This window comes from Mirounga angustirostris, unplaced genomic scaffold, assembly GCF_029215605.1.
Source record: "Mirounga angustirostris isolate CCGP_5_RB_7025 unplaced genomic scaffold, mMirAng1.0.hap1 SCAF_9, whole genome shotgun sequence".
Lineage (NCBI taxonomy): Eukaryota > Metazoa > Chordata > Mammalia > Carnivora > Phocidae > Mirounga > Mirounga angustirostris.
In genome coordinates, this window is record NW_026991717.1 from 30,841,266 (window position 1) to 30,868,979 (window position 27,714).

Genomic DNA, 27,714 nt, shown 5'->3' on the forward strand with positions numbered 1-27,714 from the left:
CACTGGGCCAGAGACAGTGTCCACCGTACAGGGTTTAGAGCTCTAAAACCTGGTCTAAATTTAGAATCTACATGTTTGCATTTCCATCCGTTCTACTCTTAATAACGAGGCAGCTGCTGCTACCACTGCCAACGGCTGATTCTCCCCGCCTAAGCCAGGTGGCCTCTCTGCTACCGAAGTGTCAGCGTGTGAGCTTGTCGGCCTTCGTGAGAACCCTGTGAGTGTGTACTTTAAGGAACAGGCAAAAGGTATGTGAATTCTGCAGTAGATGATGCTGGATGCCGCACAAGGCCCTGCCTCCGCTCATACTGTCCGCACGGCTCTGAGATCTTCACTGAGCGGCGGTGGAGAGCCGGGTAAGCAAGCTCCTCAAACGTGCCCGAGCAGCTCAGGAAGGCTGTATGGAGACCGGCCACCAGGGGGCAATCTCACACAGCGGACCGGCAGCCCTCGGGCCGCAGGCAGAAGGCCTTCACTTTGTCTTCTGAGTTTTCTCAGGTCAGGGAGGGAATGAACAGGAAATACTGTCCAGGTCAGCAGGGAATAAGATCCCAGAGGGCACTGAACCCTGGGGTGGGGGGTGCAAAACCAACCACATCTGCAACCAAACCCTCCCCAGCACGTCAAGACGGGAGAGTCACTGAAAAAACAAGCGCTTGTCTGTTTTTTAGTGTATATTAAAACAAATTTATTTACACAGTAACATGATGCCACAGAGAACACAGCAAAGTACCACAGCAAACCAAAGGGCGGCACCACCTGGTGACAGAGGGGACGTTACATTGGTAGATTTATACAACTCTAAAATATGTAGAGGGTTGAAACTCCAGGAAAGAGCAAGAGAAATAAGATTTTCAAATATAGGGTGTGGGCAGAGCCACGGGGAACTAAGGAGAGACTGGAATGAGGACTGCCATGATTCAAATAAGGAGAAGGATGACATCTTGCTTCTGCCCTGATCTCATGCCAAAATGCCCTGCGTATCAACAGAAAATCCCAACCCAGTGTGTTCACACGTAACTCTTTAAAAAAACTGGTAAGGGAAGGGATAACCAAGTAGTACTTGGAGCAAGTTTCCTGAAGTGGTGTGGTTTATCCTTCAGAAACACTACTCTGAAGCCATATAGGGCTGTTCGACATTCAAAGTATCAGGAGTGCAGACACACACATACTTTCCACACACTGTACGGGCAAAGTGGATTTTCCATAATACAATAATAATCGTAGCAAAATATATGACTCTATACTTCTGCTAGGTTAAAAAATTTCCGACCTCTTTTGATTCCCTGAAACTCTCTTAATTAAAAAAAAAAAGCATGGGGGTGAGTGGGATGGGTAAAGGCGAGAAGCTGGAATAAGTCCAGAGGCTCTCTGGAGTCGGAAGCATGTGATGGGATGGTGGGAATGCAGGCCCCTGAAGCCCACTTAGGTGGGGAAGCTTCTAGCAGTGGCTGAGGCAAAAACGTGCTCCAATTTCAAACAGCCGCAGGGAGGGGATGGTTAACAGCTGTATAGCACCTTGTACATTCGGGGCACTTAGAGATATTAAATGATGGTGACGAGTGGTAACCACCTCTGTAGGAAGCTTTATAAAAACGATTCGAATTTGTTAAGAAATCTCCCAGGAGTTCTTTAAACAAACCTACTGAAACTACCACGTCTCTTAGAAAAAAATTGCCCAGCTTTCAGAATCACATGGATGCGATGTTCCCAAGCTGAAGTCATGGCAACAGCCATGGTCATGTCACGGGGAAAGGGACTGGTTCCTTCTCCTTAGATAATGGGGCCCACGGCTTTCATCATCACCATCATCTTCTTTTTCTTTTTTCCTAATAGACAACATGGACTTATTTAAAAGAAAAATAGGTGCTTTTTTGGGAGGATGGATTATTTTATCAGCCAAATCCCTTGACATGGAATGTATGTGAGTTCTCCTTCGATGGCATCTGTTGTAACTCAACCTCCTCACCTTGGAAGCATCAGGACAAAAAGGCTGGATTTCTTTGGTATCATCTCTATCTAGGATCTTGCATTGTAGCTCCCTGGCTTCCCTCATGGCATCTCTTTTTGGTCCACAGAATCCCTACTTTCGGCGCTGCCATGAGCACGGACAGCTGGCCTTCGGTGCACGCTTCCGCAAGGGCAGCACTTGGCTTTGTCTCGGCACAGCACTTTGGGCCTTTGAGAGTATGAGCTTCAATGAGGTAAAACTAATGATCCGGCTTCGTGGGTAGCCATCCTGTTCACTTGTTAGGCTGAACCAGAATTTTCAATCCTTATCAACTAGTGAGGGAAGTAAAAAACATGTGAGAGTTGGCCTGGGGAGCCAAGTCCCTCTCTCCCTCATCTTCAAGTATGTCTGTACTTTATTCATACATCTAGAATCGTTTGGAATTACAGTGCAGTATCCTGAGTACATCCTGATTTCTGGAACTAGTCTGTATTTTTTTCAGATCACTGCCACTATAATCTAGGGAAAAATATTATATTTGCAGGTTACCAGCAAAACCAAGTCAGGTTACTTCCCAGCATTGAAGTGTTTTTAATTCAAATTTGGGAAGTTGAGTGCAATCCTTCCAGGCCTTCCTATTTAGTAGGCCCCAAATTTCATTTGCAATACTAGAAACTTTAAAATACAGTTTTCCTCCCAGAAATATCATTACTATTTCTAGAGGTTTAGATCTCTTGGCTTACGAGTTTTCCATGTTAACAAACTTCTTCTGAGTCTGGAAGCAATACTGGCCCCCACTTACTCTGATGACGAAAGGCTACCCAGACTCTTAAAATCCTCACAAGCACGGTTTACTTTTAGCCCCCCGACGTCAGTGGTGTGGGGCTGGTGCCCCCTCTACACCTCACCCAGTTCATCCCCAGAGGGCAAACCTTGAAACTAACTGCTGTCCTCTTGGCCTCCAATTCTCGCTTCGTCTAGGGGTTGGTAGGCCTCATTCATGATTCACTCAAGATTCTTTTGTGGACTCCGTAGGTTCAACTGCTCTTTCTCCCATCCTGCAGTTATTCTTCCTGAATTAGCTTCTGAGCATCACGTCAGTATACATTTACCAAAGGGGCTCTCCCTCAGGCTGGCATGGGAGAAGTCTCATAGTCCTAGTCCTCTTTGTGGGACATCGGATTCTCTTCCTTCCAAGACTAGCTTGTCACTCTAGCAAGGCACTCTGCTATATATACATTCAGGCTTGGTCTTGGTTCCTCCACCCATGTCCCTGTTTCTCTAGCACCGAAATGTGTCAGAGAGATTGTTCCTGCTCACGTGGCTTAAGGTAAAGTTCCAAAGGTGGCTTAATTGTTCAAACTCTCGATAAATGGAAGAATCTGTAGTATAGACTTCAACAGAAAAGAAAAAATTTCCAAATATTGAATTCAGTAACTTGATGTTACTTGAGAAAACTTAAAAGTGCTATCCTAGTCATTAATGCAAAACTCAAATATATATATATCCATCTGTGTCTGAAGGTAGGGTTTCTTTCCAGTTGATGAATGAATTCAAAGTTCCTACTATAATTAAAATGGAACTGTAAAAAAATATTTGTGATAATATTAGATTGACTGAATTTCACTATTCTGGAAAAATATTCCAAGGACCATCTGATGTAGAGATACAGTTGTTTTGTCTATCCTGCTCTAACCTGTAACACCCTTTTCCCTCTCTACCTCACATTCCTCAGCCATCCCTCAGAGAAAAATTAATCTAGCCACCTGTCTCTGGGAAGCCTGAGGCCCTTTTCTGACTAGGTGGCATTCATCTTTTGCCCTTAACAAATCTGAATATAAAAACAGTACTAAACAAATCTGGTGCGAAGGAGGTGCTCGGTTTACCAGTGCTCTAAGATAACGGTAGTGGAGAGTGTCCATGCCCAGAATACTATAGAGTTAACCCGAAGAAGGCTGGATCCAAGTCAGACAGGGAAAAAAAAAAAAAAGGAAAGAAAGAAAAGAAAAAGGATACCTAGAGAACAAACAGAGGGACCAGAGAACATTCTTCATTAAATATGAAACCTCATTAAATAGTCAGCATTCAAATTTACATGGGCAGGGCACCACGAGAATGACATTGAGAAAGTGTCTCAATCTGCGAACCATCTGGGGGAGGGCAGGGAGGACTGCTAAGGGAACGTGCTGGCTGACATGGTCAGTGGTCTGTGTGCTGCTACTTCAGTGTATAATTAGGCAAGGACTTATGTGCACATGGGCTCTGCTAAGGTGAACTAAAGAGCAGTCCGCTAGGCGAGGTGCAGTCATACCACAGGACCCAGACCTGGAGCGGACTGTGGCCATTCCGAGGGGCCGAGCCCTGCACTCTGGCTAGAGGAGGCAAGGCTCTCTGTGGGCCAATGAGCTCTCTTCCTTGGGAGTCCTGTCCTGCTGGCCAGGAGGACAGGGACATCCTCCATTCGGAGCCTCACATGGCCTGTTTTCTTAAAAACAACAACAAAAACAACAACAAAACCCAAAGAAGATCACAATAAAATACATTCTTCTCCCTTCCTGATCCTCTTTGATTTAGGTGAATCATATGAAAAAGGCTGTTAAAAATGTTAAAAGTTTAGAAATTTCCAAAAGGCCACTAATGTGCTATCTAAGTAATACTGCACAGTCTTGGCTTTCAGAAGCTCTGCGCTGCTAGGGGAGGGGTCCCGGAGCCCCCTCGCCAACAAGATGCAGGGAACACGTCTCTCAACCGTGCCACAGGTGTCCCCCTCAGAGGCCCGGCCCCTGCTCCCAGCACGCACGTGCACACCCGCGTGTGCGCACACTCACACCGTCTGAGTGACTCTTGGGATTTCAAGGTTGAAGTAAACAGATACTCACAGTTTTCAATAAAACAAGCCCACACATGTCACCTCCCGCCCCCGCCCCCCGGAAGGAACTCTCATCTCAGCGCAGATATGTATGTGCCAAGGGAAGAAGGGGAGGATTTCTGTAGAACTTGCTTCAGGTGAAATTGCAACATAAACACTGTAATATACAGCTAAAAAAATACATACAAAAATTGCACATATATTCATACGAGAGGAGCATGGACCCCACGTGCGGTGCACGGCTTGCAGGCACCCACCTCAGCGATCAAAGTCCCTGCGAGCCGACCTCCGGAGCCACTACAGAGAGTCCTAAGGAGCAATGTGTCGGGGCCACGGGGAGGCAGCCTCCTCCGCTGAGCTCTGCATTCTGAGGAGGAGGCCGGCCGTCTACTCAGCGGCCTTCTCCCCTCTCCGGCCTCGGGCCGCCCTCCCAGCCAGTGGCCGTGCCTGCCCTCCGGGCAGCTCTCCGAGCTCAGCTGACCCGTGTCATTCACGGCTCAGGCCTACAGCATCTGGGGGACTAGTTAACACTGGCTACTGAGAGGAGGGAGCTGGCCCATTACGGCTCAGGGGAAGGCTGGGATCCGGGCTCCGCCAGCCCCGGCCGTCCACACCACCCGCTCTGACAGTAATCAAAGGCCGCACCTTCAACCATCCCCCGGGGGGCCCCTAGGGAACTGCAAGTGTGGAAACTCATCTCCGGGTGTCCCGCCAGCTCTTTATCAGGTCCGAACTGTACGCACCCGGCGGAGGCATTGGTGACACCACCTCGGGTCAGTTTGGGAAGGGGCCACAAGTGGCTGATAAATCCGAACTTCACTGGCAAGTGGGGACAGAGTTGAGGTGAAGGAGAATCAGGCAGTGGCAGCAGAGGGGAGACTGGCAGGGCCACTCTCTGTGCAGTGCACCCACTTACTGAGGACAAGGGAAAATGCGTCCATGACCCAAGGGATGCAATCTCTCCTTGTCTTCTGACGATCTGCTGGAACAAAGAATAGAGTCCCCAGACACAAAACTGGCCTGATGCTAAGGAAGGCAGTTCTGCCTGGTAAGAGAGTCAGTGATTGATACTTTAAAGGAAAAACCAATCTGTTGTGAGAGCTTAGTGGATGATGGTAAGGACCGGTCAAATCTGTCTATTGCTAGTGAGAATAAATACTTGTGGTTAAAAAGACAGGTGATACTCAGAATTATGCAGGAGCTGGACACAGCTCACTGAGTTCATACCAAAAGAGCTGTGCCTTCCGGGATGGACATATTCATTTTCTATCTGCATTTGGGGACAATTAGGGTGAAAGGTGTTTCGATGGAAGGCAACTTGCACGACCGTACAGTGAAGACAGACCCAGCTTTGCACTCGGTGTGGAGCCATGGATAAGCCTTCAGAGAGGACTCGTTTTTCCTGGACAGGGATGGAAGGTTGGTCTCTCTTCTTTCCTTGAATTCTGTGGGAGCTCTGGGAAGGGGGAGTGCACAGGTGACTGACTGGAAGGTGGAAATGAAAGAAAAGCCGCAAGCAGGACAGACTAGCGGTGTTGCAGGGTTTTCACAATACAGCCGAGGGAGTCTGGAGTGGCAAAAGCCAAATACTGAGCACAAAGCCAGTCCTCCAGGCTGACCCCACCCTCCCTGTCCAGGGACTTCTCAGCAAACTTGATCATGAGCAGTGTTCGCTTGATGTCTAGCCAGTTCTGGAGCAGGGCGCTCCGCTGCGCTGGGCTGGGAGAGACGGTCAGAGTCTGGAAGAGATCTTCCCGGGGGCCCCAGAGTAGACACTGGAGGATGCCTTTGGCATCTGAAATGAGGATCCGCTCAGAAGGGTTGGGATTGAGGAGGCAGCTGGCCAGCTGCTGCAGGCCCCGGGAATAGGGGGAGCGGAGTGGGATGCGAGGCAGGTCTGCTCGAGTGTATTCTTTCTCCTTCAGCTCTGGGTTCTCATCGAAGGGGTTGGGCAGGTGCAGCATCTCATAGATGAGGATGCCTGTCTGGAACTCATCACACTTTTTATACTGGGTGGCTGTTATGATCTCTGGAGCTAGGCGGGACTGGTCGCGGAGGATCTCGGGGTCCACCAGATGGCTCTTCTGCTTGGCCTGAGAGAAGTTGCTTACTATGAGCCTGGTGGAACAAGACGAGGTGGGGCTGGACTCTGCAGGCCCCAGGCCCTGGCTGGTTGCCCCCGGCTGGTAGTGGACGAGCAGCAGGTTCTCCAGACGAAGATCGCAGTGAGTGACATGGTAGGGTTTGAGGTGCTCCAGGCCAGAGCACAGCTGTAAGAGTAGCAGACACACCTGCCTCTCATACAGGTCCGGGCTTTTCCCATGCTGGCCCAGAGAGTCTCGCACAAAATCAGCCACGGTGAGATAGGGAACCTCTCTGGTGATGACCACCACGTGGCTTCTCTGCTTCCTGCTAATGCCCCCCTGGCTTGCTTTCTGGGATGACTCTGTTTCAGAGCAGGGCTCCGGGCTTTTCCCATCTGTTTCTCCTTTCACCTCTTCTTCAGCCTCTTCCATTTCATCCTCTTCCTCTTCAGGGGCATCGGGATCCTCCCAGGGAAGCAGACGATTAGGGACCTCAGCAAGGAAATGACCACAGTCCTGCTGGATGTTAAAATGGACAGCCAGGCTCTGCCGGACAGCCAAGCTGTGATAATACTGCTGAGATTCTTTAGCTTTGCTCTTACAGATCTGAAAGAAGAATGCAAATAACACAATATAAAATGCACACTTTCATAACCAGGCTTAGATGTGTAAAGGAAGATTAATTGTAAGGTGACTGGTTAGGAACAAACCATGTTGTAGTGAAGTCTTCAGAAAGGGTCTTGGTCGTCCTATGCCGAGTAACAGTAATAATGGCAGGAGCCATTTCTTGCGGCTGTCTACATGCTGTTTTACGTATATTATCTCTAGTCCTTATGCTAACCCTTCAAAGTAGGCTGAAGATTTAAGAATTACAAAAAAAAAAAAAAAAAAAAAAAAAAAGCCCAGGGCTACCAGCTTGCAAACCCAAGTCTGTCCAACACCAAAGCTTACTTTTTCTACTATGCCTTGTATGTCATCTAGAAAACAGAACCAAGAATAACTTTCTACCTACTTTCCGTAGAGGCTTACAGCCCAGACTTACACAACAGCTCTATAAAGTGGGCCAGGATACCTTATTTTATCACTGGTCAGGAGAGTAACAAATATTGGCCAGGTAAAGTGTGGGTTATTCCTAATTTTCAGTGAGTGTCATTGTCACAACTCAGGCATGCACGGTTGACTGTCAAGGTAGAGAAAAAAGTTGGAGAGAATCACTGGTCTGACCTCATCAGAGCACCACCAACATTTCAATGGCAGGACTCTGAGTTTCATGCTTTCTCTTAACAGGCCTCTTTTAAAGGCCAATATTTAGGCAGTAAGGCCTTTCCAAAAGAATTTTATTATGTGGCTATGGATCATGCAAGAGTTTTTTGGTCACAAACATTAGCCAAGAGTTCTATATACTGAAACGACTACTGTATTTCTAGTCGTCCAGGGTTAGAAAAAGTAAAAAAGCGAAAAAGTAAGTAAAATCACCCCTAAATGGATTATGCTCATGATAGGATGCGGAGAAGCTGACCGTGGAAGACTCAGTGTCTAACACTCGTTCACAGATCCTAACAGCCCGGTCAGGACAGCTCGTCCACAAGCCTGTACCTGAGGAGCACATTCTCTATCCTCAGCAGGAATATGCTGCCGGATTTCACAGGGATCCAAGCCTCCCAGCGACAGGCACCCAGAAGTGTTCACACGGCCTGTTTGCTGCAGTCATACCAAAAGGAAACAAATTTTAAAAAGGATTTTCTAGCTACTTTTATTTTTAAAAATGTACATTTCTTGGGAAGGTGTTGATGAGTCTCCCAGTTCTGAGAAAGAACATGCTCTGATTTCCATTCAAATATATATTAAGAAAAATATGAAATAGGTGATGGGGACTAAAGAGTACACTTCTCATGATGAAAAAAAAAAGCAAAAAACAAAAAGCGTCCCCCTCCCCCAGACCAAAGGTAAAGGAGTATCTGTGGGAGAGGAACATCCTCTTTCATTTACTGTATTTATACATATTTATTACACTTAGAGTCTTGACACCAGTGATCAGTACCACAGAAGTCTCTCTCGCGCTCTCTCCTCTCTTCAAATCTTATACCACCTAGTTCATCAGTTTGAGGGCACACTAAGCATTTCTTCTTTAACCAAACTTCTGGTCTTGAAACAGAGATAACCCCAGGCTGAGTTCAAGTTCAAACATATATCTTTCAGAAAATATCATCTTTGGAAAGCTCTCAAAGTCTCTGTGCATGCAGTATAATATATACTCCTATGTGCTCATCAATCACAACATGAATTCTTTCTATACTGTACTGTTGGCAGTATTGCATATTTATGTGTCAGCAGGTATTTAAAAATCCTATACTAGTCATCTTTTAGTTGTATAGGAGTTGGATCTAGGACATGGCACCATTAAACCCATTTCCAATTTTAATAATCTGCTCAATATCACATCACTGGCTGGAATGAAAGTTCAAAGGTCCCAACTCCTCAGTCTTTGAAAAGTCAGTCAAATACCACTGAGTTGAGTTGAATGAGACTGTAGCTAAACTCTAGCAGTCACTTTATAGAAAGGACACTCACCAAAGACTTGGCAGGTTTGGGATTTAGTCTTGCCACTAACTGTGTAACCTTGGGCATCTCAGCAAATTTCTCTGGGTCTCAGTCTCCCTAAAAAGGGAGACAATATAGAAAAATCCTGAAACCTACTACTTCATAGGGCACTTGTGAGGATTAAATGAGATCAACTCTGTAGAGCCGATCTATAAATCTCAAAGCTAAGCAAATGTAACATTGCAAATGACTAAGACAATTAACAACCTGCAAATGTTAAAAGTGATGTCATATTATAGAATCTTCATGTTTTTTCAAACAGAAAAAGCAAAACAGAAAAATGCATCTTTCTTTTGAGTCCTGAGAGCCACCTGCCCCAGCAGTGAGGCTCTCTGACCATGGGTTTGGTGGAGGCAGCTGGAGAGGAAGAGCTAAAAGCTAAAGTCCAATCCCCTGCAGGCCACAAGTCAGACTGGCAGTATGTTCTGGTCCAAGACAGGCCCAATCTAAGGCTGAGAGAGAGAGAGAGAGAAGTGTCTAACCGCTCTGTAGTTTCTACTATGCTAAGCTGCACTGAAAACAACTTGCCACTCTGTGGTTTGGCATTAGAAGGAGAGAAGGTATTCTAATTGTGACTCCTCCTCTCATCGTGTTATTCGGTGGTATCTGCCCACAAATAGACACACACACTTTCATAAGATTCCCCAGAGCTGTTTGAGCAGACAAGAACATGGACACTACAACAAGAATTTATGTTTAGTTTCACAGATCAACTTGAGATAAAGGTTCAAAGTGATTTACAAAGGAGAAATGATAAATTGTTCAACCATTCTGGATGCTCTGAAGGACAATGGCCTGCCTGGGTAGCCAGTCTGAGCAGGTGGCACTTCCTTATCTCTCCATCTTACAATATAGAGACAGGCTGAAGAATAATGGGCCAGTCTAGTTTAAGAGGTAAAGGGAAAACGGAGAAGTCTGGAAAGAGGGAAACAAAATACTAGGGCTTCTAATTGGTTCACAACCATGAAAATAGTTATAATCAAAATACGGACCTATGGAGATTTCCAGAATAGGATTTCTTGTATGATGAGTATCTCATAAATCTTTATTATGGAGCTTGTGATGATGTTAATTTAGGTAGGAGTATTATATGATTCTATGTACCACACAGTAGCAATTTTTCAAATATTAATAACTTGACTCCTTTAGTTTAAAAAAAGAAACTCAAAATGACCTGACTTCAGATGATAAATTTCTCATCCAAAAGTTATTTCAGAAAACAAGCCACTCTTTCCAGAACAAATGGACAGGGTTCCTCCTGCTGGTTGTTGATTTGACCTCTTTCCCTTACCCGATATTTTCTCTACCAGAGAGCAAAGTGACTTCTTCTGGGCCTCCCATTTTCATTTATCTTTCTTGAAAGGAATTTACATTCCTTCCCTAAAAGGGCAGCTGGCTTGAACTGCAGGAATTTCCAAAGAGATTCCACTCCCTAAGAAGAATGATTTCCACAGGACTTCTAAGCTTCCCCAAATTTTGAAATAGGAACAAAACACGAGCTGGATCTTCATGTAAGATTCTCTTTTTTAATGGGAGAAAAATCATCTCATAGTCGTTCTGACTACATACGGAGAAACCTATTTAACCTGCCCGATTCTCTGAAAGGGAAAAAAAGCTCTGTGAGAGACTGAGCCAAGGTGACATCCTCCAGGAGTCGTTTCCACGTGAGCTGCAGCAAGAGAACAAAACCAGGCTGGGGAAGGTTGAATCTTGTACGATCCGCCATAGGTCCTCTTTCTGGACAAGTTACTGGTTCTGCGAAGGTGGCAATGCCAAATTCATGCAACAGGAGCGCTTTCCGTGAAGAGCACAAACAGGAAGAGATGCGCATGCTGGGCACAGTGACCCTGGCGTGCTTGCCCGCTCAGACGGCCCCCCTCCCTGAGCTGCTTCTCCAGAGGAAGCCAGAAGCCCATCAAAAGGGACAGCCAGCCAGGGGTAGTTACACACCCACCAACATGGATAAAACATTGCCACAAAAACAGGAGCCTGCGAGGAAACGGAGTTGTCTGAGTTAATAAGGATGAGGGAGGACAGAGAAGGAAAAGGAAAACTATTCATTTGCAGCAATTGAGCATTCAAACAAGTATCTGATGGCTCCTTAGCACCTTCCATCTGTGAAAAATCCTGAAGTGATCCAGCCAGAGCCCATAAAGTGGGTTGGGGAGCCCTTTAGCCACCGATCAGTCACCTGTTCGAAATGAAAAAAAAAAAAAAAAAAAATGCTTCCAGAGCCAGAGCCCTCTCCTGAGGCCTTCTCGAGACCCAGGTCAAAGCGCACAATGCTTACACAACCTGATCTTAGCGGGGAAACAACCTGATAATTGTTCCTCACACACAACCTGAAAAGTTTAATTCCAAACATTCCCTTCAGTACAGGGGTTCATTTTCTGTGTTGCCCATGGCAACTGCTCTGCATACCTTTGAGTCAAATCTGCCATTATAAAGCATTTATGTTTATAATAATCATCATCTCAACCTAGACAGCTAACTTTAAAAAGCAGAATGTGGGGAGCTTTGACTGTAAATCCCCATTAAAAGCAGCTGGGAAGAAGACAGCAGCCTATGCGTCTAATACTAGCGGCCCTTCCAGAATGCCCATACGCCTGGAGCCTGTAAAGAGGATGCCCATACATCTTGCTGTCCTTTCAACACTGGGGAGTGGGACAGATATTCAGGTTAAGGCAACACAGCGGGGAGGCAGGGGGAGAAGGTGGACATCTGGCACCACAGTAGGGAAGTGGCTGTGGAATAAATCAGTTGTCAAACAGAGTGGTATTACCCATTCTCCTTTATTTGACTCTTTCTCCCACAGGCTCCTTGAAATGCTAGCGTTTGTTGGGGGAAGTCTGCTCTTGTCCTCTTTTCTCATGGACACACTCCCTTCAGCAAGCTCATGGCTTCGATCATCATAATGTATTATTGACTTCCACATTTGTAACCCAGACTTGCCTTAGAGCTTTAGATTCATCTCTACAATGGCCTACTTGAACCCCCCTACCCCGTATGTCCCATCCCATAGACCCTTAAACTCAACATAACCAAACCCAAACTCTTCTTCCCACCAAAACCCCTGTTCTTCCAGTGCTCCCTCTTCTTGGTGAATGGCGCCATTATCTGTCCCAACATCTGTCTAAGAAATCAAATTCATTCTGGATTTCTCCTCCATCTTCACTCCCTACATCTAATCAATCACCAATTTTAATCGATTCTGTTCCCAAATAACTTTTAAATTATCCTCTTGTCTCCATCATCTATTGCTACCATTATCACAGGCATGGAGTACTACAAAAGATTTCCAACTGATTTCCCTGCCTCTCATGTGACTCCCCTCAAACACCAGAGCCACCTTTCAAAAAAACTGGATACTGCCTGCCTAATATTTAAACTTCCTAGTGGCTCCCACCATCTTCACAGGAGAAAGGCCTGGCCTGGCCTCCCTTTCCAGTCTTATTTCTCATGTTTCTTTCACTTTTGCCATACTGAACTACCAGCAGCCAGCCCCCCGGCTTCCACCCACCAGGTGTGCTCTCTGATCGGGGCCTCTCTTCACCCCTCATCTGCCTGAGGGATTTCTAGTTACTCTTTCAAAGCCATTATCATGTGTCAGTTCTGTCAAAGAGAGAAAGCACTGAATACCCTAAACCTCCTTTCTGTGTTTCTTGTATACATCTCTGTTATTACAGACAGCACACTTTTTGGGTCTGAAGACCAGATATTTGTATCAGCAGGGCCTACCACAGAGCAAGGCACATTGTGCAATACGTCTATACAACATACTGAGAAAGGCTACATCTGATCTGGTGTAGCCACAGCGTTATTTACTCAGAGCAGCTAGAATATGTGAACAGCTTTTATGAAACAGATGGAAGTTGGCACGGTGATGGGGAGGGGGCAATGGCAGACTAATCTGAGAAATGAACACTCATGACCTGACGACGCAAATGAGTAAAATCTGAACGATGAGGGCTGTCCGCTGAGTCTAGGCTGCCCTAGAGGCTTGGTGGTTTTGCACTGCACAAACCTACACAAAATGACAATGTTCTTCAACATTCCATTCAATTTCCTCTCCTTTTCCCCAAAGAAAACAATAATTACAAAATACAGGACTCTTCAAAAATATTCCACATTTGTCTTTTATTCTTCCATTGATGGGCTCAGTCAGCCTAGTACACCTTCAGTCTACTTCCACTTTATCAGCAGGAAACCTCACTTCCATCTCACATTACACATTTTACAGTGCCTCAGTGAACCTTAAGTGAGATGGATATTGTAGGGAATGAATTGTAGAGGGCCAAAAGTGAGAAACACTGAAGATCACATACACCATCCATCTGCACCATTTTGTCACATTACACAAAAGCACATCTGCAAACAGGAGAAAGCATAGAATGAAAACCCGCAAATGTGAAACAGATATCCAGTACAACCTTGGTACAACCTTGCTCTAATAATACAGGCTGATCACTCCTTGACCTCAATTCCTTGATCGACCTAGGAGTATTGCTTTGTTTGCTGCTACAGAGCCAAGACCCACACACACTCAATGCTGTTACAAATATATTAAAAATGGATTAAGTATTTAATATATAAATGCCATCTGGGCCCCAGGTACTCAGAACTCCATGCTACAGGAATCTGCTATGAGCTCTGTCAGGTAGGCCAGATTATTTATAGCTTGAATTGCTGCAAAAATGTTCACATGCCCAAGAAACCCATTTTGGAGTCTAGAGAGAAATTCAAAAAGGCAACTGTATAAGATTTTACTATTTCATTTGTAGCTTGTACCCACTAAATCTTTTCATGCTCTCACTCAGCATGTGGATCAAAAGAAAATCACTTGTGTTTCTGAGCTAGTAATTGGGGTTGACAGAATGACACCCAGGATGTTCACATTAGAGAAACTGAGGTACAGTGCAGTTCAATAACCATCTCAGACACAGATTAGGAGTTCAATTAATTTGAATCCCAATTTATAATTCCCAACTGTTTTCTCACCTTATTCATGAGAGCCATGGCTTCCTTTTCCCACTAGACTATTCATTTTGATTCCAGATTTACGTGAGTACCCAAACCCCTTCCTTCCTAAACCAATTCCCAGTTGACACTCTTAGGAACTTCCGTCTGCATTCAGCCCTGAAATGAGGTGGACACTGACCTATGATGGCTACGAGTATGTACAGTTGGGTGCTGACCAATGGCTGTCTGTGAAGTTTCAATATTGGAACATACTTGTACTGAATTATGAAAGTGGAAGTGGTTTTCCCTCTATAGTTTTTTCCTTATTACTAAGCCAGTAATTAATCGCCTGTGTTGATAGTCTGAACTAGTTGTAAACTCCTACCAATCAGTTATTCCTGTTAATGCTTTTTCATTTAGTGTCTTGCTTTCTCAGCATCCACCCAGATGAGATAAACAAAGACTCTGGAGTCAAATACAATAAAAGATGGTGGTGTCCACAGTTCACCTCTACTTACTACAAGCTTTTAACAAGATACTTCCATAGGTGGAAGAAGGAAACAGCCCACTGTTGTAACAGGGAAGTGCACATCTTCACCAAGCTCTGTGAACTCTTTCCTTGAGAACAAAGACCTGGACTCCTTCAAAAAGAGAAGATATGTACTACCCCAAATTTGGAACTCTTGAAAAAGTAAGGCAGAAATTTCTACTTTTTGCTTATGTGAGATTTTTATAATCTTCCCCACAGTAATTTCATCCAAATTTCTTATGTGGTCTCACATAGCAACATTTATTATAAAATGATCTCATAAAAGCAGTGATAAAGAATGTCCCATTGAGACTGAGCCATAACTTTACCAACTGGCCACTTTGCTTATCGGCAAACGTCATTTGTCCATTCAGGGACAAAACTGAGGCACGGCAGGGCCAGTCCACTACTCAAGTATGAGATAATAGGACAGGTTCCATGTAGGAGGCAAGAGGCAGCCCATCATGAAGCTGGTGACCCTTTGCAAAAGTAATTATTCTTCTCTGGCCTCAGTTTCCTCCTGTGTATGATGATGAATGATGAATGCTGGCCCTTCTAAAGTTGTCTTGAGTCTACTTTGGGGTTTATGTGTTTGGTCAGTGGCTACCCAGATTCTTTGAAAGGAGAAAAAAGCAAGGTAGATTTTATTTAGAACAGGGAAGTTTCAAGTGCATGCTTAAATCTGTGTTAAGTTTTATTTAGAGAGCAGGGAAGTTAAGGGCTGGAGGCCAGCCAATATGCAGCCCACAGAGACAGGTTTGATCTGCTGGGTGGTGGCTCCCCAAGTGATGATGAGGGGATAAAAGGAGACATGAATGAGACAGAAATAGAAGTTGAAGGTTAAATATTGTCTGGGCATCAATTTGGCCTTTCCTTCACCAAAACACTTAACAAAAGTAGGCTGTGCTCACTGCCTCCACAGCCTTCCTGTTCCATATACTCTCTAACTGGCTGCAGCTGGTATCTGCTCCCATTATTACCAAGATTGCATTTTCTTGAGGTTTACTAAAGATTGAACTCCTGCCTTTTCCTTATTCTGTTCAAGCTTTCTGCAATCCTGCACTCTCTGATCTGTGGGTCCTTGCCCTCTGCTATGTCTTTTCCAATGTTCCTGCTTTGGGTCACTTAGATGGGTAGGCCTTTTCCTGATTTTGTAGACTCTCCACTATAATCACATACATTTCCAGTTTGAACTAAATCAAGTCTATGAGAAGATTGGGTAGCCATATTTCTAGTCTTGATCTCCCTTTTGAGTACCAAACCTACATTTTTATCTGGCTATGGGTTTCTCTAGAATTGGCTATCCTATGGGCATGCTCCACAGAAAGCTCATCTTTCTGGCTTTTCTAATTCATATTTCATTTAATGGCATCACCATCCTCCTGGGGTGGTCTCTCATCCTATATCCAGCCTCTCACCAGACATGGTCTACCACCTGTTTCAGCTCTTTTACCACTTGCCCCTTCTTTCCCACTGTTCAGGGGCTCAATATTATTTACCTGGACTACTGCAATAGCATCATGACTGGTTTCCCTTCTGGACCCTTCCATCACAGTTTTCTTCCGAAATCATTTCACCACAGTGTTTTTCCAAAATCATTGATCTTATGTTATCCCTCTCTTTAAAAATCCTTAGTCGTTTCCCATAAAACACAAACTAAAGTCTAACTTCTTGAATTCATCATTCAAAGCTCTAAATGTGGTCCCAGATCTTTCCATAGCCAAATTTTTCAGTATTCTCTCCATGCACTGCATTCACCACTAACAGTGTGAAGTCCTGAGATAGTGTTAACAATGACTTCTTTCATTGTTTAGTTGTCATTCATCTTTACATTTCCACATACCACTCTGAACCTTCATTATAATCTGTCTTGTTTAAGATTTATTTATGCCTTTGTCTCCCCCCCACCCCCGGAATATAAGCTCCCCTTGAGGATGAGGTTTTGTCTTATTCACATGTATTTCTGTAAACCCATGGAAGGTCAAGAAATATTTACTGAATGCCTATTATGTACATGGTACTATTCTGGATAGTATATACTGCTATCTGATGCTAAATATATTAGATTAACAATGTAATAAGGATATAAGCATTAATAAACTATGGTCCCTGCCACTGGGAAGCTCAAGTGTCACAGAGGGGAGGGGAGGGATGTGATTTTAATTGTATAATAGTACTGTTGTAGAATCGTACAACTGTAGCATGATAGTGCAGTGATAGAGAAATCCACTAAGTACAGAATGGGTACCCAGAGAGGAGCTGTCAACATGTTCTCAGAACATCAGAGAAGAAAATTCACAGAGCTGGATTCTTTAAGAAAACAGGAGCCCTCTAGGTACATGAGAAGAGAGTGGAGGAATAAATAGGTACCATTTACTGAATGTTTTCTTTGTGCCAAATGATGCTCTGAGCACTATATACATCACTATGTACATATTGACTCCTGTGATTTTTCACAATGGCTTTAAGAAGAATGGTGGATTTTCTCCACTTTACAGATAAAGATACTGGGCTTAGAAAGGTGTAGGAACCACCCGGGGTGCTTGCTAACAATGCAGTTTCCCAGGCCTCACTGACTCTGATTCTGTAGGTATGGGATGCGGCAGAGGAAGGTACATACCTAATGAGGACCCCTCCTCAGGTGATACTGAAATAGGTCACCTGTACATGGCAGTGCTCTTCCCAGAAGTGCAGTCCAGAGAGAAGAACCAGTGTGTGCAAGGCTGGGTAGCATGAAATAGGAGCTATTTATAATTTGTTCTAGAGGATGAAACTATAGGGATCAATAACTAAGGATACCTGCCCTCAAGAAGCTCAGTGTCAAATGATCTAAAATCTCCAATTCATTGTTTTTTTAACTGAAAAAACAGTCAAAATCACCTGTAATTACTACTACTCTAACATAGGCATTAATTGCATATTACCATTTTGTAGGTGAATTTTTTAAAAAGTTATGATCATACTATTTATTTGGTATTCTGCTATTTTCATGTGATATTTTACAAAAAAATGTTTTCCACAATTTTATATGGTCTTCATAATTACTATTTAATGGCCACAAACATTCCATTGGACATTACCATAATTTATTAAATTTTTCCTTAATATCAGACACTCAAGTTTGTTACCAATTTTTGGCAGTGCTAAAGTTCTTGAGGATGTTAGCATTTAGTAGTTTTCTCTCATAATTTTTTTTTTAAAGATTTTATTTATTTATTTGACAGAGAGAGACCACAAGCAAGGGGAGGGAGAGAGGGAGAAGCAGGCTCCCCGCAGAGCAGGGAGCCCGATGTGGGACTCGATCCCAGGACCCTGGGATCATGACCTGAGCCGAAGGCAGATGCTTAACGACTGAGCCACCCAGGCGCCCCTTCTCTCATAATTTTAAGGAAAAACGTTTACATCTTTGAAGTAATGAGAAAGAAAGCATGTAAGTGCAGAACCTATCTAAATACACTCAGACCAGTACCTAATATTAAAGAATAATGAGTGATCTAAAAAAATGTTGAGCAGTAATTTTCCATTATTGGAAAGGAGTTTCACCACATAAACACATGTGCATTATAACAATTTTATTATGAGGTAGGTAGAGAAATTAGTATCCATTCATGTGAAAACCAAGAGAGATTACATGGCTTACTTGGGGATACACAGAGATTGATTCAGAATTTGGACCCATGTCAGCTTACTCCAAATCAACTCTTCTTTATTATGTGTTGTGATGTCTTTTAGTTTAAGACCAATACAACTACTAAAGCTATTCACATTGAATGAAAACCAGAATAAAGCTATGGACTGAATTGTGTCCTCCCTACATTTATATGTTGAAGTCCTAACCCCTAATGTGCTGTACTCTTTCCCTTGCTCTCACCTCCGTGCCCCCCCCACCCCCCCCACATTAGACACAGCAAGAAGGCAGCTGTCTACAAGCCAGGAGGAGAGTCCTCCAGTCTCCAGAACTGGGAGAAAAGACATTTCTGCTGTCTAGCCATCTGGTCAGTCCACGGTGTTTTGTTATGGCAGCCTGAACTGACTAAGATTTGGTCCTGAGAAGTGGAGTACTACTGTAACAAATACCCACAAATATAGAAGCAGCTTTGGAATTGGGTAGAAGCTGGAAGAGTTTTGAGATTCATGACAGAAAAAGCTTAGATAATCATGAACAGACTATTGCGAAATATGAATATTACGGGTGATTCTGGTGACGAATCAGACAGAAATGAGGAACATGTTATTAGAAACTGGAGAAATGATAAAAAACAAATGACAAAGAACTTGGCTAAACTGTTCTAGTATTTTATGGAAGGCAGAACTTGTTAGCAATGAAATTGTATATTTGGCAGAGAGATTTGTAAGCAAAGTGGTGAAGGAGCAGCTTGTTTCTTTCTAACTGCTTATAGTATAAATGCAAAAGGGGAGAGAGAAATTGAAGAAGGAATTGTTAAGCAAAAAGGAACCAAGACTTGAAGATCTGGAAAATTCTCAGCCTATCCATACTGCAATAAACAAGAAAGCTAGTTCTAAAAAGAATACTAAAGGCGTGGTTGAACAACCATTTGTCTAAAGAGATCAGGGGTGTGACTCATGGACTTAATCAGTCATCTCAGGAGAAGCCAGAAATAGAAAGAGGATTCTCCCAGCAAAGACACTGCCAGTTTGAGCTAAAGAGAAAGCAGGATGGAATGAAGGAAAGCTGTTGGCCTTTTTGGATTCTACAGGACTGGTCCACAGAGCTATGCAGCTGTGCAAGGGCACTATTCTTTAAGGAAAGGGAAGAATGACCCTGAAGGTATTTCAGAGATAGTCAGGGCTAATTACTCCCATCACAAACCTAAGAGACAAGGCTGTTTCCTCCTGGGTTTCAAAGGGTAGGCCTGTCTCTCCAGATTTGGAAAGCCAGGATGACCAGTACCTCAGTGGTAGGCTACCCTAGCAGAGAGCCATGTGGATGGTGCCTCACAGAGGGCAGCGTGGGTGGGGCTCTTACCAAGAGCCAAAGGAGCAGGGTGTTTTGCAGAGCCATGGGAGCGATGCTGCCACCCCAGTGGGCCTGGAGCGTACAGTGCTGAATCAAAGAGGATTATTTGTGAGCCTTCATATCTAATGGAATTTGCCTTGCTAGGTTTTGAACTTGCTTGGGATCCATCACCACTTCTTTCCTTCTGAATTCTCCCTTTTAGATTAGAATGGCTAATCTAATTTAGAATGGGATTGTCTATCCTACTGCACCATTGCATTTTTTTAATTGAAATATAATTAACATAGTGTTATATTAGTTTCAGGTGTACAATATAATGATTCAACAATTCTATGTATTACTCAGTGCTCATCACTATAAGTATACTCTCAATTCCCCTCACCTATTTCACCCATCCCTCCATCCAGGTCCCCCCTACAACCACCAGTTTATTCACTGTATTTAAGATGGTATTTTTTTTTTGTCTTTTTATCATCTGTTCATTTGTTTTGATTTTAAATTCCACATATGAGTGAAATCGTATGGTATTTGTCTTTCTCTGTCTGACTTATTTCACTTAGCATTATACCCTCTAGGTCCATCCATGTTTTACAAATGTCAAGATCTCATTCTTTTCTAGGCTGAGTAATATTCCATTGTGTATATATTCATCTTCTTTATCCATTCATCTATAGATAGACATCTGGGCTGCTTCCATATCTTGGCTATTGTGAATAATGCTGCAATAAACATAGGGGTACACAGATCTTTTCAAATTAGTGTTTTTATTTTCTTTGGCCACCACTGTATTTTGGAAGCACATAACTTGTCTAGTTTCATAGGGTCATGGCTTAGAGAGGAAATCTGCCTCAGGATGAATCAGACCCTGAGTTACACCCATATCTGATTTAGATGATATTTAGATGAGATTTTGGACTTTAGAGTTGATGCTGGAATGATTTAAGACCTTTGGACCTATTGGGATGAACTGAATATATTTTGCATGTGATAAGAACATGAATTTGGGGAGGGTAAGGGGCAGAATGCTATAGACTGAATTCTGAGTCTTGAAAATTCGTATGTTGAAGTGCTAACCCCTGAGATATTGTGATTTATAAGAGAAAGTCAAATATATATTTCTCAAATATATTTAGTCTTCATTCATGGTTCCTGACTCACAGTAACCCAAACCCTTGGAATTTCATAAGTACTGAGAGTGACAAAGGTGTCTCTTGTTATGTTAATAAGGTGACTTTTGGACCCCACTTAGGGATGGGGGCTGGTTGCCAGGGGAACCAACCATGCACGTGATTGAAGCGTTGGAATTTGCAGTCCCACCAGGACCTCCAAACTCCTCAGGAGAGGGAGAGTGGCTGGAAGTTGAATCAATAGCCAATCACCAATGATTTAATCAACCATGACTATGTAATGAAGCCTCCACAAACCCCCAAAAGGATAGAGTTTGAAGAGCTTCCAAGTTAGTGAACAGATGGAGATTTGGGAAGTACGGTGCACATGGAAGTTCTGTGCCCTTTCTCCATACCTTGCTCTATGCATCTCCTCTATCTGGCTGTTCTTGAGTTATATCCTTTTCTTTCTTTCTTTTTTTTTTAAATTTTATTATGTTATGTTAGTCACCATACAATACATCATTAGTTTTTGATGTAGTGATCCACGATCCATTGTTTTCGTGTAACACCCAGTGCTCCATGAGTTATATCCTTTTCTAATAAGCTGGTGATCTAGTAAGTAAGATGCTTCTCTGTGAGCTGATCTAGCAAATTATTTGAACCCAAGGAGGGTGTTGTGGGAACCTCTGATTTATAGCCTGTTGGTCAGAAGCACAGGTAACAACCTGCGCTTGTGACTGGTGTCTGATGTTTGTGGAGGGGGACAGGTAGACTGAACCCTTGACCTGTGAGATATGGTGCCATCTCCAGGTAGATAAGTTGAATTGAGTTGAATTGTAGGACACCCTTTTGGTGTCCAAGAATTGCTTGGTGCTGTGTGGGAAGTATGCCCCCCCTCCACATTGGAAATTGAGTCTTGGAACACATGGAAGGCACAATTGGACCATATTTGGAGATAGGGCCTACAAAGAGGTAATTAAGGTGAAATGGTCATAAGGGATGGGCCCTGATATGGATTAGTATCCTTATAAGAAGAGACACCAGACAGCCTCCATCCCCCCTTGGCCATGTTAAAGATATGGTGAGAAGGCAACCATCTGCAAGCTAGAAAGAGAGTTCTCACTAGAAATTATATCAGCCAGAACCTTTATCTTGGACTTTCTGGTCTTCAGAACTGTGACAAAATTAATTTCTATTGTTTAAGCCACCCGGTCTATGGTATTTTGTTATAGCAGCCTGAGCAAACTAAGACAACACCCAAAGTAATGATCTTAGTACTCTATCACTGCAGTAGACTTGGCATTTAAGGGGGCAGTATCCTTTGGCTTTCAAATTGCTAAATTCTAGCACTGATTTCCTTTTGCAACATTTTAAAGACCTTTTAGTCTCTTCAAGAGACAATCACACCTGTTAGCCTACTCTAAATTCCATTAGTATGGGAAGGGATATTTTAAGAAGACAAACTTGTTTGTGTGGGCCAACTGCTGTTCTCTTCTGCTTACATCTGCAAAAGTAGGGTTCACAGTGTCCTGGTAGTTTATTCCTCTAAGGTTGTACAATCAATTGGGTACTTCTAGAAACACCCAGAGGGTCTTCAAAGAGACATTTATATTCACCATTTAGTGTAAAACATCCTTTCCCAAACCTGCCAACAACTCCCAGTATATAACCACTCGCCACCTGTTCTTTGGAGATTGCTTCTGCATCATTACAAGCAAAGAAATCAATACTAGACCATTGATTTGGGAAAGAGACAAGATTGCACAGCAATAATACATAAAGTTAGTCAAGCCCTACTTCTCAATTGTTTTGAAAGAACAGATAGTTCAATGCCCCATTCTGAAATAGGTACTCATCCTGCATTGGCGATCTTATAGCAATAAAGGCCCAAGATAGATGAGGCACCATAACCCCAATTGACTTTACAGCTCTTGAGTGCTACAGAGAATCTCAAAATGCCTTTTTAGACTCAACAGTAATGTATTAACTAGAATCCAGCTCCCCTCTCTGCAGTCTATCTCTCAGTTTAATTTAAAAAGTGTGGGCCGGGGCCCAGGGTCACTCTGCCAGTGCCACCAAACAGTTAAGTGGTGTGGGTGCTGCAACCGCAGAGAGGAGTTGAAGGTCTGGTCCAAATATGTATTCTGTCATGAGAGGTAAAGCCAATTGTTTACCTTATCCATTAATTTACTAAGACACCATCTGTCTTTCTAAGCCAAATTAACATGTAAAAGTCATTTAGATATGTTAATTGGTTTTGAACCAGGAAATAGATTCAATAAAAAGGGACTACGGGCATGAAGAACATTACCTGTTTACCTAGAACTTCATGTTTTTAAAGACTCACATGCATTAGATCCCTTGATCCTAACTCCAATCCTACAGACTATCACTGTAAACATCTTAAAGAGGAGGAAATTAAGGCTCTTAAAGTAACCTAGGAAAGACACTATTAGAGAGCGAAAGGAGTGAACACTCATCAGGGATTTTTTTTTTTTTAAAGATTTATTTATTTATTTGAGAAAAAAAGGGAGAGTGAGCACGAGAGAGAGAGCAAGCACCAGAAGGAGGAGAGGCAGAGGGAGAGGGAGAAGCAGACTGCCCGCTGAGCAGGGAGCCGGACGTGGGACTCCATTCTAGGACCCTGAGATCATGACCTGAGCCAAAGGAGGACACTTAACCAACTGAGTCACTCAGGAGCCCCTTATCCGGGATGTTTTATCCTCCTTTAGCCAAACAGCCCCAAAGATCGGTACCATTATTATCCTCTTTTAAAGCTTAGGAAATTGAGACTCAGAGTAGCAACTTGTGACAAAGCTACTAAGGAGCAGAGCCAGGACTTGAACCCCGATCTTTTGGACTTCAAAGTCCATTCTTTATTGGGTTTCAGTTTACGATAGCAAGGTAGGAAGATCCATGGACACACTGAGTCTACAGCCACATATGGAACAATTTCCTTTTAAGAAAATCCAAAGGCTGGGGTGCCTGGGTGGCTCAGTTGGTGAAGCGTCTGCCTTCGGCTCAGGTCATGATCTCAGGGTGCTGGGAATCAAGTCCCACGTCCAGCTCCCTGCCCAGTGGGGTGTCGGCTTCTCCCTCTGCCCCTCCCCACCACTGCTCATGCTTGCTCTCTCTCTCAAATAAATAAATAAAAAATCTTAAAAAAAGAAATCCAAAGGCTGGCTGAGTGATGACTACACACTGGGCAAACAAGAAGAAAACCACATTGACATGGGTAGGAGAGAATCGGACACAATCTTGCCATAAACTCCACCCCTGGTGCAGCATCCCATAACAGGGAGGGAACTCAAAACCTGGAGCTTCTCCCTGAGGAGTGAAGGGTTTAAATCCTACCTCAGGTATCCCAACCTTTAAGGCATACACTTGAGAGACAAGTCTCCAAAACATCTAACTTTGAAACCCAACAGGGCTTGTGTCCTGAGACCCACAAGACTGTAGCAATCTGAGAAACCCTTCTTAAAGAACCTACCTGCTGGGACTTCCCCACCCAAGAGGCAGCCAATTGTGCCTGGACTTAAAGTGAAGGAGGCTCACCTGCTTATATTAAAGCACCGGTGTGAGGGGCAGACATCTAATTTAACATACACATCTAGGAGCCTGCTGGAACACTTTCCAGGGACAAAGACTAGCAGGTACCATCTTTACGCTTTCCCTTTGCCAGGCTCCAGGGCACCAGTATCCCACAGAATGGAACTTTTATGTGTGTCTGGTGGCCTGAGTTTTATGGCTGTTGTCTAGGGGACGCCTCTTGATTGCCTGGCTCTGGAGGCCAGGTGAGTTTGTGTTCCTGGTCCCATGGGACTGTAATAATAGGTATCACCCAGAAAAAAGCTTATACCCGTCTGACACCCTGAATTTTGTTATTACTATCAGGGGACTGCTCTATATCATCTGGCTCTGGCAGCCAGTGAGGCTTATGCTCATGGGTTCCACAGAACTGTAACCAATGGAGAAAGAGTTCTTAAAAACTTACCACCCCCAGGGCAGAGCAAGGGGTAACAGACCCCAGGAGAGCTTGGTCTTTCTGTGAAGGAGGCCTATTAGCTAACCATGGGGCTGACTATAAACCTTCCAAAAACCTCGAGAGAGGGTGCTATCTTTCCACTTACCCTCTGCCAAGCTCCAGAGTGCCAGGGTCTCCTGGAGGGGAGCTGTACACACATCCGATGTTCTGTTTTTTGTCTGGTGTCCCAGGTTATATGGTTGCTGCCCAGAAGATGCTCCTAGATCACCTGGCTCTGGTGGCTGGGAGCCTGCTTTCCTGGGTCCCATAGGACTGTGGCAGAGAGACAGTTTCTGGCAGGCTTCCACTCTCCGGGCACTGTACAGAGAGTGGTCTGAGGCACACTCCCTAGTCTTTCTGTGAGGAAGGCCTCTTTGCATGTCCTGGATCATTGGCCTGAGGGGCAGACTTCAGGTTTGGCATATATTTAGTGGCCTAGGGAGCTGCTCTGAAGGAACATAGGCTATGATACCATCTTGGTGCTGTCTCTCTGCTTTGCTTCAGCTCACCAGGATCACACAAGATACCCTTGTCTAGAACCCTGATGTCTGTAACTGCTTCCCAGAAGATACCTCCAGATCCGCCTATGCTTACAGTCCCACAGGACTGTATATATTTGCATTTTTAAAAAGCAGATGCCTGAGGGTCTGGCTTCCAGTCAGCCTGAATTTAGGTGTTGAGACTCTCCCCTTTGGGACACTGATAGGTCTTGGCATATTCTCAACTACTGGGAGCTATTAAAAATATAATAGACTGCTTGAACAGGCACAAATTTGAGAGATGACAAAGAGGTGGGGTAGGGTTGAATAACACGGTTCATCTACATAAGACCACTCCTTTATGGCTGAGAGAGCTGGCTGTATAATCTACTGTATGGAAACAGAGACTCAAGGTAAATGAAAAAACAGACAAATATGTACCAAATGAAAGAACAAGATAAAACCCCTAAGGAAAAAGCACATTAATGAAATGGAGATAAGTAATTTACCTGATAAAGAGTTCAAAGTAATGGTCATAAAGATGTTCACTGAACTGGGGAGAAAAATGGATGAATACAGAGAGATGAAAAATATAAGAAAGTACCACACGAAAGCCACAGAGCTGAAGAATACAATAACTGAACTGAAAAATACACTATAGGGGTTCTGGGGCACCTGGGTGGCTCAGTTCGTTAAGTGTCTGACTTTGGCTTGGGTCATGATCTCGGGGTCCTGGGATTGAGCCCCATGTCGGGCTCCCCACTTGGCAGGGAGTCTACTTGTCCCTCTCCCTCTCTCTCCTTGCCTCTCCCCTGCTCATACTCTCTCTCTCCCTCTCAAATAAATAAAATCTTAAAAAAAAAAAAGAAAGAAAAATACACTATAGGAGTTCAATAGCAGACTAGATGAAGCAAAAGAAAGGATCAGTCAACTCAAAGATGAGGTAGGGGAATTCACTGAATCAGAGCAGCAGAAACAAACAAAAAAGAAAGAAGTGCAGACAGCTTAAGGGATGTAGAGAACAACATCAAATGGACAATGTTCACATCATAGGGCTCCTAGAAAAAGAAAAGAGAGAGAAAGGGACAGAAATCTTATTTGAAGAAATAATGGCTGAAAATTTTCCTAACCTGGGGAAATAAACAGACATCCAGATCCAGGAAGCCCGGAGAGTTCCAAATAAGAGGAACTCTAAATTAGAGACCTACACCAAGGCACATTATAATTAAAATGTCAAAAGTTAAAGACAAGGAGGAAATATTAAAAACAGCAAGAGAAAGACAACTTGTTATATACAAGGGAACCCCCCATAAGACTCTCAATAGATTTTTCAGCAGAAACTTTGCAAGCTAGAAGGGAGTGGTACTATGTATTCAAAGTGCCAAAAAAGACCACATGCACAAACAAACCCACAAAAAACACAAAGAAAACAAAAACAACTTCCAACCAAGAATACTCTACCTAGCAAAGTTATCATTCAGAAGTGAAGGAGAAAGAGTTTTTCAGACAAGCAAAAGCTAAATGAGTTCACCACTACTAAACTGGCCTTACAAGAAATGTCAAAGGAACTTCCTTAAGCTGAAAAAAAAAAAAAAAGCACTAATTAGTAACAAGAACACATATTAAAGAATAAATATCACTGGAAAGGTAAACATATAGTAAAGTGAGTGGATCAATCATTTATAAAGCTAGTATAAAGACTGAAAGACAAAACTAGTAAAAATAACTATGATTACAACAATTAGTTAAGGGATACACAAAATAAAAAGATGTAAACTGTGACATCAAAAACATAAAATGAAAAAGAAACCATAAAATGTGTGGAGGGAAGAGCAATGATTTTGAGCTTTACAATGGAATGAAGCTTAAGTTGTAATCAATTTCAAATAGACTTTTATAGATATAAGTTGTTATATGTAAGCTCATGGTAACCATAAGGCAAAAACACAAAAGATAAAACAATGTAAGTGTACCATTAAAGAAACTACAAAGGAAGAGATCAAGAGAAGAAAGAGAGAGGACCTACAAAAACAGCCCAAACAATTAACAAAATGGCAATAAGCACAAACTATCAATAATTACTTCAAATGTAAATGGATAAATTCTCTAATCCAAAGACACAAAGTGGCTG

At 43.4% G+C, this 27,714-nt stretch overlaps 1 protein-coding gene across 50 annotated transcripts in view; it reads right to left on the reverse strand.

The window, feature by feature from the left end:
* Positions 1–663: 663 nt before the first annotated feature.
* The window catches only part of PEAK1 (pseudopodium enriched atypical kinase 1), a 320,078-nt gene continuing 293,027 nt past the window's right edge, over positions 664–27,714 (reverse strand). For 49 of the 50 annotated variants that reach the window (XM_064570115.1, XM_064570113.1, XM_064570116.1 and 46 more), the window contains one exon: positions 664–7,510. In XM_064570115.1, the coding sequence (XP_064426185.1) occupies positions 6,347–7,510 (1,164 nt within the window). In that variant the 3' untranslated portion in view covers positions 664–6,346. Of the gene's footprint in view, positions 7,511–12,584; positions 13,874–27,714 lie in introns of those variants that run through there. The other variant, XM_064570117.1, reaches the window with a different exon arrangement.